Genomic DNA, 10,605 nt, shown 5'->3' on the forward strand with positions numbered 1-10,605 from the left:
ATAGGAAGGCTGGATGGACACTAGGAAATTTAGGCCTCAGTCCTGCAATATGACAGGTTTCAGAGTAGCAGCCGTGTTCGTCTGTATTCGCAAAAAGAAAAGGAGTACGTGTGGCACCTTAGAGACTAACAAATTTATTTGAGCGTAAGTTTTGTGAGCTACAGCTCACTTCATCATCCTGCAATAAGCTCTGCGAAGGTGGACTTCTGCACCTGCCCAGAGCCCAGTTGCTAACAATAGTGCCCTGTAAACGCTGGCCTAGACAGGACGGAAAAAGCAAAAAGAAGGAGATGGGAGAAACGATGGACGTTTCTCATGGTGGCCAGTGATGGTTCATCTCCGTCACAGAGGAGCTGTGGCTGACTGCCACAATTCTAACAGCGGGGTTGATTAGGTCTCTAAGCCGGGCTGGAAAACGAGGGGCTTAGACAAGGCGGGGGGCAACTAGCGAGCGGCCCACACCACGGCTGCCAGGGGCGTGCGGAGCAGCCCACGGGGAGCTGGACTGAGCCCGAGCAGCTGGCGGGGGGCGCAGCAGCAGCGGGGGGGGACTGGAATCTGAGCTGGGCAGGGCGCGTGGGGGCTCTAGACCGGGGTTCCCACGCTGGGGTCGCGAGGTTATTACATGGGGGGGCCGGGAGCGACCAGCCTCCACCCCAAACCCCGCTTCGCCTCCCGCACGTGCAACGGCGTCCCGCGTGCCGCACGCGAGCCTGGGAGGCCGGGCTCGGGCTGGCGCGCCGCACGGGATTGTGGGTAACACAGCCCCGCCCCTGGGGGCGCGGGGCATTGTGGGGAATGGGGACGCCCCGCGCCCTTCCTCCCTTGGCGCCCGCCGCTCTTTTGCGGCTCTGTCGTAAAACGGCGGCTGTCGCTTGGCGGCCCTAGCTGAGGGCTGGGCCGGCCGCGGAGTGGCGCGGGGCTGCAGCACAGGCGGTTTGAGCGGTGGGGCTCGCGCGGCCGGAGCAGGAGGCGGACGGGAGCGAGCGCCCGGGCCGAGCGGGAGGATGGTGAGTCGGGGGGGAGGGGCTGAAAGGGAGCGCGGGATGTGGGGGGAGGGGAAGAGGAAGAGGAAGGCGCGTGGCCCTGGTGCAGGGCCGCCCAAGCGCTACCGTAATACACCTAATAGCGCTAACAGCTATTGCGGCGCCTACCCCACCCAGGGTCCTGGTCCAGGGGTTCTGCGGCACTACCGTAGTACGCCTAATAGTGTACAGCTCCTAGCATAATGGGCCCCTGGGCTGCGGCTGGAGAGGGTCCTGGGTGCTACTGGGATACACCTACACCACTGGCACGCACAGCACCTGGCACTGTGGGCTCTTAGATGCTACCGTGATCATGCACCGGGCAGGTCAGTGCGTGGGGCTGTGGTGCAGTAGATGCTGGGGGCACTAGCGGTTTGTAGCTTGGCTTCTCTGGCGTGGGGTGCTGTTTACGGGGGAGGGGGTGTGTGGGTGAAACTCGGTGCCTGCTGTGCTTTACCTGACGCTCAAAGGTCAATTTGAGTGGTAGGAGCTCATGTAGCATATATCTGGGGAAATGGTTCTTACTCCTCCCTGCAAAGTGAAACACAGTCATCTTGTGTTTGGTAATAAATTCGTGGCTAAAATAACTCTGTCTGTAAATGGACTGTTTTATCCTCTTGCTGACATGTTTCTCAGGCTTATCCTCTTTCCTTCTGTTCTAGCTTCCCTTATCCCTGTTGAAGACTGCACAGAACCACCCTATGGTGAGTAGCAAGGATATTTCCTACAAGCAATGCTTGCAATCCTTATGAAGCTTCTTGGGTCACCAGGTCAGGGTCTGTATGTTGGAGGGTAGGGAGGTGAATTTGGAAGCTCTAAAGAAGTGAGTGCTTTAGATGTATTTTCTGCATCTTCCATGTGCTGCAGCCAGAATGTAGTGTGGTGGCCCTTTTTTGGTCTCTTATTAACCTAGTGTAAAGTAAACCTTCCTAATCTTGTGAGTGACTTTTTATGAAATAAGATTAGAATTAGACATAGCAGAGATTCTAAGCAGTGTCAGGTGCATTTTTCACCACTCTCAATTTAACAGAAGCCTTACAGTTTTAAAGGTGAGTCTTTGGGCTGTCGCTCATCGCTTGTTTTCATTTAAAACCAATAGACACGTAAGTTAACAAAGCACCTAGTGTGTTTGTGCAGCAACTACTTCACAGAGCTTTCTAAGGGCATTGCAGCTATTCTGGAACTGCTAGCACAATAATATCCAAAGTACCTTTACGTTAGGAAGCCGATCTGTATATGAGTGTTAGAAAGATCCCATTGTAGTCACTACCTGGTCACTGTTTAAAAAAAAAAAATCACACAATAAATTGGTCCGGTAATTATGGCTGCATAGACAGGTAGATAGGGCCAGCTGATGCTTCTTATCCAACTCTGTTGACTGTTTTTTAATTCCTTTGTGTGTTCATCTTTGATTGTGAGCTCTTCAGGGCAGAATCTGCATCTTTGTATGTATGTGGAGAGATCAGGCCCATAGTGGGTGCTACTGGAATGCAGACGATAAAAAATCTAAAACTGTTAGCAAAACTTATTTGCGAAGAGAACAGAACAGGTGCTACACAAATGCAGATCTCATGCAGCATCGTTTGGAGCTTACCTAGGACTTAGTTGTTTTTTTTCTTTTTTGTTTTGGGGGCATTTTCCTCACTTTTTTAGAATAAGTGGGGGAACGTGGAGGATGCTCACAAAACTTGGGGGCCAGATATTTTGTTCCGGTAGCACTCTTATTCCTCCTGTTTTCTCTTTTATTTATGGGGGGGAGGGTTCTGAGAGGGTCCCCTAGCCTCTGGCTTCTTTATCTATATTCCTCTTAGTGTGTCTTGCTGACTTGAGTCTAAACTGCCCTAAGCAGCAGAGGAAAACAATCTCTTGGTCACATTAAAATGTAACCTGACGTATTTAAATTCAATGAACCTGGTGGTCCCAGTACAGTTCCCTGTGGGCAGTAACTCTTTGTGTCAAACTGTACAGGCAATCTGACACAACTGCAAGTCACTGTTGCAGAGTGGATCAGGGCCCAAGTGGTGCTGGATACAAAGTTGTCTCTGTCCTGTAGAGAGGGTGTCCTTTTCCATTCTGGGTGCAGGTAATAATACAGGCAGGGCTGCTAGAATTCTGAGGTGGGATTAAAGTGCAGTAGCAGCTTTTTATCCTAAAACTTGAGTAGCAAAAAAAAAAAAAGTTCCTAGCACACCTCGGGTTTTATTCTCCCTGTTCCTGTACAACTCCCATTAACAGGAGGTAGCTCTCCTATGTGTAATGTGGGGTGGATATACCTCTTGGCGTGTCTCTTGTTTATTGCCTAAATTATACCATATAGACTGATTTCGAAGTTCACTTCCTCTTGTACAGTCTTACACTGTGACTACGCTTCTCTTGCCTGTATACGCTCTTAGGGGATAATTGATTCAAATATTACCTGAAACTGTCTGCTCTTGAGAATTTCACAGTTGCTGGTTATTGTATTTGACTTTCTCCATTGTCTCTCAGTTGGTGGAATTGAAAAATGGAGAAACATACAACGGTCACCTAGTGAGTTGCGATAACTGGATGAACATCAACCTAAGAGAAGTCATCTGCACATCAAGGGTAAGGCTGGCAATTTTAGATTACACTGTCAGGTGCCCCATGCCAGGAACCCCCAGTCTGACTCTGGCTAGCTGTGATAGCTGCTGCCTGGCCATCATTCTGTATTCTCCCTTTAGTGGGTTACCACTCTGTAAGAGATATTTGGTGAGAACTAGTATGTTCCCACTGACGTGGTATTTGTGCATTATGCTCAGTAATAGTGTTTAATGTTTATGTAGAATTTAGGAGAACCTTCTCTTAAATGCAAATAATTGTTTGCAAGGGCAAAGAAACAAAACATTGTCAAACACCAGTGAGTAAAACAGTTTGCAGGGGATCACAGGAATCAAAATTAACCAGACTGGGCAACGGGAGGAAACATATTCTACAGAGTAAGTGCTTCATTTCCAAATCAAGAGGTAATGGGGCTCAAGGAGAGAAGTGGGGGAGGCATTGTGGAGATTTCCACAGAGACTGAATCTGAACTGATGATAGCCTGCTGTTGAGTCAGGGTTGTCCGATATACAAAATTACCATTTTGGTGAACAATGCACGCTATGTAACAGCTTACGGCAGAGGTTCCCAAACTGTAGGGCACAGCCTGCTGGGTGGGGGGATTGCAGAGAAACATTTGGGGGGGGCTGGCCCTGCCCCTATGGAGGATGGGGAGGTAGCGCCACCCAGACCCACTCTGCTCTGGCCCTATCCCCCTGACTCCAGCCTCTCCCACTAGCCATGGCTCTGTTCCTGGCCCCAGTCGCAACCCCCTCACTCTGTGGCTCGGTGATCCTGAAAAGTTTGGGGACCACTGGCTTAAAGCCAAGCTTAGTGCACCTTTCCTAGACACTAGTGTAACCATGATCATGTTCTGCTTAATGTTTTGTTTGACTTGCTGCTTTTTTCCTGTGTCTGATAAACTGCTTTTGTTTAAGAGAACTGGAATCTGTTTTTTACCTGTATTAAATTGTGGTTAGATGGTGCCTGATGCTTTGGACACTGGCAGCAGGTAAAGCCTGGAGTACAGGTAGTGAGCTGTTAGAGCACCTGGTTGAGGGCAAAAGGGTTTCCAATGTCCCTCTCTCTCTCTATCGCTGCCTCTCATAGCACTGCAAAGAAGCTTATGCTAGTCAAAGTGAGCCCATAGAGTGCTACGTAACTGGATGCATGCCTGGCTGGGTTACACCCACATGGTTCATGTGGCTCATCCTGCCTGGCTGCCTTTTTAATCCCCCTCCAGTTGTGCAGTAGGAAAACATCAATAGACAAACCCAAACTTAGAAAAATACACCCAGGATACAGTCAAGCCGGCCTCAGCTGACCCTGCTCATCTCTGGTTAGTTGAATGGTATTAATGGCAATGGCCACTAGATGGCATGGGGCTGTATCTGGAGGATCTGGCTCTAAACTAGTTAGTTAGTTTACTTCTGTGAGTACAGAAACAAGGAAGTGAAGGGAGACTGGCTCAATCTTTTCTTGTATTTTGAGCCGAAGTCTAGTTAGGAGGATCCAAGGCCAAGGGTGGGGGGCAGCAGTAAGCTAAACGGGAGTAAGTGTTTTAGAGTAAGTGTCCACACAGGGAGCTATCCCTGAATAACCCCATGTGTGGACAAAACTTTAGTGGCAGATGTACAATCTCTCTCTCTCTCCCTCCCTCTCCCCCCCACCAAGGCATGTATTTGTATTAGAGAAACCATTTATGCTGACAATAAATAAGTGGTAACATTTTCAAACTGACTTAGGCACTTCTGAGTCAAAGACGTAAGAGCATGTATTCACTGACGCACCTGCTCTGCCCTAACATGCTTCTCCCCGACAGGACGGAGACAAATTCTGGAGAATGCCAGAGTGTTACATTCGCGGCAGCACAATTAAATATTTGCGTATCCCAGATGAAATCATTGACATGGTGAAGGAGGAGGTGGTGTCAAAGGGCAGAGGCCGTGGTGGCATGCAGCAGCAGAAACAACAGAAAGGCCGAGGAGGTGGAGGTGCTGGGCGAGGTAATTGTCCTGTTTGATCTTCTGCTTGCAGTGGAGTTCCTAGGCTTCTGTCTTAAGCAAATCTCTTGCAGTGTAACTGTTGTTGTTCCTCAGTTTTAAACGAATAGTGCTGTGTGGTACGAGACACTGGAATGAGTCCTACAAAAAAAACAGCTAAGGAGGAATAAGTCCTTTGCCTTGCTCACAAACATGCCTGTAAGGCAGGTGAATACAAAGGGAAGGGCAGGAACTGTTCCTTTCTGTTTACTGGAGCTGGGTAGAAGCTTAACAGATAAGTAAGTCCCTTAACTTGGCTGGGTCAGACTCCTTCAAAACAAGCTGCGGCCCATTTGTGTAATCGCTCTGTCCCTCTCGGCACAAACCTCGTGTGAAATCTGCTTCATTAGCAAATCCGTTTGGAGGCACAAGTGAATGTTCTATCTGAATGTGCATTGGGTTCTGACCATTACTGCAGTGGGGGAGGGGAAGCCTCTTTCCAGTGCAGGGCTCAGGTGATGCACTCTAGTCTTCTTAAGAGAAGCACATCTGGCCATCCTTTTGGGAAGTCTTTGCATTACTTGTAAGAGATCTAGCTGCTGACTTTTTGTTTCACTTGCTGAATGTTTGGAGCATTCTCACCATTCCAGCTGAATGCTTCATGGTTGTTATAAGGTGATCCCTAGAAATCAGTGTAGGGTGCAACAATCATAGAGGGGTTGCCCCAATTCCAGGATCCTATTACTGTTGATCATTCCTTATCCTCCTGCTTCTTGTCTCCCACTCCGAGGCCAGTTGCAGCTTTGGTCAAACCTATGGGATTCACTCAGTACTGCTTCTTACTCAGCCAAAGAGTTGCTTTTGAGCCAGGGTCTGAAGCTTCTCCTAAGGACAGTCCTGGACCTCACGTTTATTCTGTTACAGCAAAATGTGAGGTCGCCTTAGGCCACCTGTGACACACAACTAGCTCTCTGTGCACCAATAACTGAAGAGGGAGATTGGCTGACTGTTGTTTGGATGGAGCAGCCTTAAAGGCTTGTCACCAGAACCATTTCCTATCTTAGTGATCACACAAGTAATTGCAACAGTGGTTGCAATGAGTTTGGCAGTTTCAGATTTGAACTGGAGAGCTCGTGAAGGGGACTCTGTTTGCAAAAGCAGCATCCCTAGGAATGTCAGTCAACTCCCAGAGGAACAAAGCTAGGATTTCTGCTGCTCTTGCTTAACCTCTAAAAGCCTTCGAAATGCAAAAGTGACCTTTAGAAATCTGAAGGCGCCTTTATTTCTCTTCCCTCCACTCCGGAGATCACAGTACTTGGCATTGCTTCTTCTGGATTCGGTGGATTCGACAAACATTTTGCATGAAATATTTCCTCTAGGCCTTGTGCCATCGCTGTATCCACCTGGTGGAAAGCAGAGTTGATTTCTCCTCTTGAGGTAAAGGAGTTCCCTGCTGCTTTGATGTGTAACTTTAATTAGCTTAGGGAATATTTTAGAATGGCTGTAGCATTAGCTAATCAGCTGAAAGGCACTTGTTACTGCGGCACAGAAAGGGTGACACAGTTTGCTAAGGAGCTAGCTGGTAGGAGCTAAGCTATAACTGGACACACAATTAATATCAAGAAGAATGACCCTTTCAGCAATCCGCGGTCTCTTGCTCCTGGCCAGCAGGAGGGGGCACTGTAGTCATATCTTCAGCCGCTTGGGGGAAAGAGGCCTCTCCTCCTTTCAGGCCAGCAGTGTGCCTAACTTTACTCACCTGATCAGTCCATGGGCTGCAAAGAGCCCAGCTGCATGGATAGATACCTGCATGTAGAGCAGGGGTCCCTAAACTAGTACGTGCCCCACCGGTGGCATGCGAGTTTGGTGTCCCTTCCCAACAGTTTAAGAAGGTTGGGAGCCGCTGCTCTAGAGCCAGCTGTGACCTGGCTTTGTGGGCCCTAAGGAAGCTGCTTGTGCCTGGTTGCTGTGCAGGAGTGTAAGCAGGGTGAATCCCAGAGCACCCTATCTCCAGCACACCACAGTAATTCTACCAGAAGGTCAGTCTGGAGGAGCTCCCTGGCAGCATGTTCATGCTGATTTAGCTTTAGTTTGGTGAGCAGTGCTCTGGAGAGAGGTGGAATTGGGGCCATGCTACAAGGCTGCTCCATTTTGCTGATGCCCTGACCAAAGCACCCCAGTCATGAGTGCCTTCTGGGTCAGTATGCTGTGTGCAAACTGAAGCAAGTCTGATGGATAGATAGGCAAGGTAACAACACAGTGGGGTACTCTTGTCCCATTTTGTAACTGGCGTATCTTTGAAGTGAGTCACTTTCTCCATCAAGTTGATTTCTGCATCCTTGTTGGTGTCTTCTTTTTTTTTTTTTTTGCCTATGGTAGAATTTGCTAATCTCACTAAATGACTGTTATGTTGATCTAGTTTTTAAATCAATGTACTGGACCACTTATTTTGAAAATTGTAACTTTTAATTTGTGATCCTGGTGCATTCTACTAGTAACCGCTGTAGTGAGTATCTTGCTAACAGTCTTTGCAGGTTTCAGAGTAGCAGCCGTGTTAGTCTGTATTCGCAAAAAGAAAAGGAGTACTTGTGGCACCTTAGAGACTAACAAATTTATTAGAGCATAAGCTTTTGTGAGCTACAGCTCACTTCATCGGATACAGGGTGAGATCTGACAGCACTCTGCTGCTAAGTGAAGAGAGGTTACATGGTTTATTGTAAAAAGTAGTGTTGTGGATTAGCAAGGTGTAGGTTTTAAGGTGGTTCTAACACCTCATTTGAGAGCCCTGGGAAAGGAGTCTACCAGTCAGGCAAAGCATGTGTGACTGTATTGCACCCAGACTGTGCAGTGGAGGTTACCGCTAACTTATTCTTTCACTGCTCTTCTTCCCCAGGAGTGTTTGGTGGTCGTGGCCGAGGGATACCAGGGAGTGGAAGAGGGCAGCAGGAAAAGAAGCCAGGCAGACAATCTGCAAAGCAATGAGACTCTGTCTGTACCTTTGCCAGAGACAGTGTTGGGAGGTTATCTGGTTTTGTCACCTCTGGATTGTCATGTGTATAAAGGTGTTAGATTTCTAAACTTCAATTAATCAAGCTAAACAAACTCTGAATCATCATGCACCTTGTCAGTCCCTCCGATCCTAGTCTGCTGGTAAAGCTAGAGTAATTGCTGTCACTTTTTTAGCCAGTAAATCCATAATCTGAAAGATTTGGGTTCTTTTTTCAGTTTGATAAAGGAGGTGACTTCAGTAGACTGTCTCCTGAGAAGAGTTACATTCTGTTTAATTCTTCAGGCTCACTATATTTTTAATACACACACAAATGTTGTCCCTTGTATGTTTTAAGAACTTGTGTAAACATCTTGAGGACAGTTTGGTTTTGTTCTTTGTTTTATACTTGAAACCAGATTTGGTAGGTTTTTACATCTGTTGCATACATAACTTTTTAGTTAGAAACATTGAAATTGAGGACATTGTATCTTTGCTTAAGAGCTGTCTCAAAGAGTCCTTTTTTTTTTTTTTTTTAAATCCTTTTTTAACTAGCCCTCTGTTTCTGATGAGGCAGTTCTCTCTCTCTTCCCCCCCCTCCCCCATGCCTTGAACCATAGGCCAAGGGGAAAACACTCTTGGGTTGTGTGATTAAAAACTGAAAATAATAAACCAATTACTACAAGTTCTCAAATCACATCACTAATTCCTGGCTTTCTCTGGTTTGTTACTCTATGTGAATTTCACATAGGGAAGTCCTGAGGTACTAGTACCAAAAGGCTAACAGCTTTTTTTTTACACTATAATATAATTCATTGGGTCATAACTACTCAAATTAAAAATGAATGTTTCATTGGTTTATGTGCGTGCGCTATTCTGAGTTCTCCGTGGTAAGTGAGTTTCCCAAATGCTGATATTTTTTTTTATATTTAAGACTGTGGATGAAACTTTTCCTTTGTAAATGGGTTGAAATGCCAGTGCACCACTTTTGTCTTCAGATTACTTTATTTGAGAGAGGATTGAATAGTGAGGTGAGAGGAGGATTTGCTTTGACTAGCCTTTAACCCTAAATTCACTCTGGAGACTGACTTTTCTGAAATAAGACTAAAAGAAAAGGAGTACTTGTGGCACCTTAGAGACTAACAAATTTATTAGAGCATAAGCTTTCGTGAGCTACAGCTCACTTCATCGGATGCTCACGAAAGCTTATGCTCTAATAAATTTGTTAGTCTCTAAGGTGCCACAAGTACTCCTTTTCTTTTTGCAAATACAGACTAACACGGCTGCTACTCTGAAACCTGAAATAAGACTGGCTCCCCCCCACCCCCCAAGCTTGCTTCTTGCTAGATGACATGTAGAGATTAATTTCATTAACAGTATCTGGCATTTCTAAGCCTCCTATAAGAATCTATGCTTAGTTTTTTATCCTGGAGCCACTAGTGAAAAGGGGGAAATCCTGGCCCTGCTGAAGTTACTGGGAATTCCCCGTTGGCTTCAGTGAGGACAGGATTTCCCCATTGACTTCAGCAGTGCCAGGATTTTCCCCAGTCTTCAGCCCCAGTGGTTGCAATGTTCCCTGAATGAGAAGTACTCCTAGAATAGACCTCCTGACAAGTTCAAACTTTTGGCGTGGAAATAGATGCTGTAGGCTTTTGCCTCAGCTATTTCTTGTCTTAAAAGATTTAAGTAGTTTAATTTTTTGAAAAATATTACAGGTAGCTTACCCTTCAGCTCTTGGTGAGAACACAATTTCCTTTTTAAAGGGGTATCTGTGTTCATGTCCACTCTTATGCCCTCAATCACCTCTTCTGAACAAGAGTAAACAAGTGAAGAACATGCTTTTATATATACATTTTTTTAATTCTTACTTTATTGAACCAGTCCAGTGCTAAATTGTGAGTGAAATAAATTCATTGTTACTTGTAGAAAATTACTCTTGCCTGCTGTCTGCAACAAAGCTGGGCCTTGGTGAAGACCTTTGCGTCTCTGTTTTAGACAATTGGGTTAATTTTTTATAAATCGGTGTTATCACCAAAAAAAACCCAAACCCCTC

The 10,605-nt window shown here is 46.4% G+C and overlaps 1 protein-coding gene and 1 long non-coding RNA gene across 2 annotated transcripts; one reads left to right on the forward strand and one right to left on the reverse strand.

Moving 5' to 3' along the window:
- The first annotated feature begins 771 nt into the window (after window positions 1-771).
- LSM4 (LSM4 homolog, U6 small nuclear RNA and mRNA degradation associated) lies at window positions 772-9,258 on the forward strand. Its single transcript, XM_038384046.2, has 5 exons — window positions 772-1,010; window positions 1,688-1,729; window positions 3,513-3,611; window positions 5,407-5,590; window positions 8,460-9,258. The coding sequence occupies exons 1-5, from the start codon at window positions 1,008-1,010 to the stop codon at window positions 8,546-8,548; spliced, it is 417 nt and encodes a 138-aa protein (XP_038239974.1). The 5' UTR covers window positions 772-1,007; the 3' UTR covers window positions 8,549-9,258.
- LOC122457459 lies at window positions 9,091-10,179 on the reverse strand. The gene is made up of 2 exons (XR_006276982.1): window positions 9,851-10,179; window positions 9,091-9,645 (listed from the first exon to the last, which is right to left on the reverse strand). It is a non-coding gene; the product is annotated as an uncharacterized LOC122457459 (long non-coding RNA).
- Between the last annotated feature and the right edge of the window lie 426 nt (window positions 10,180-10,605).

The sequence above is a fragment of the Dermochelys coriacea genome, chromosome 25 (genome assembly GCF_009764565.3).
Source record: "Dermochelys coriacea isolate rDerCor1 chromosome 25, rDerCor1.pri.v4, whole genome shotgun sequence".
In the NCBI taxonomy this organism is placed as follows: Eukaryota; Metazoa; Chordata; order Testudines; family Dermochelyidae; genus Dermochelys; species Dermochelys coriacea.

What these genes read in the sequence shown, in the direction of transcription:
- LSM4 (XM_038384046.2), top strand. An exon ending in AAGTCATCTGCACATCAAGG is followed by an intron (nt 3,612 to 5,406) that starts GTAAGGCTGGCA and finishes TCTCCCCGACAG; the next exon opens with GACGGAGACAAATTCTGGAG. An exon ending in AGGTGGAGGTGCTGGGCGAG is followed by an intron (nt 5,591 to 8,459) that starts GTAATTGTCCTG and finishes CTTCTTCCCCAG; the next exon opens with GAGTGTTTGGTGGTCGTGGC.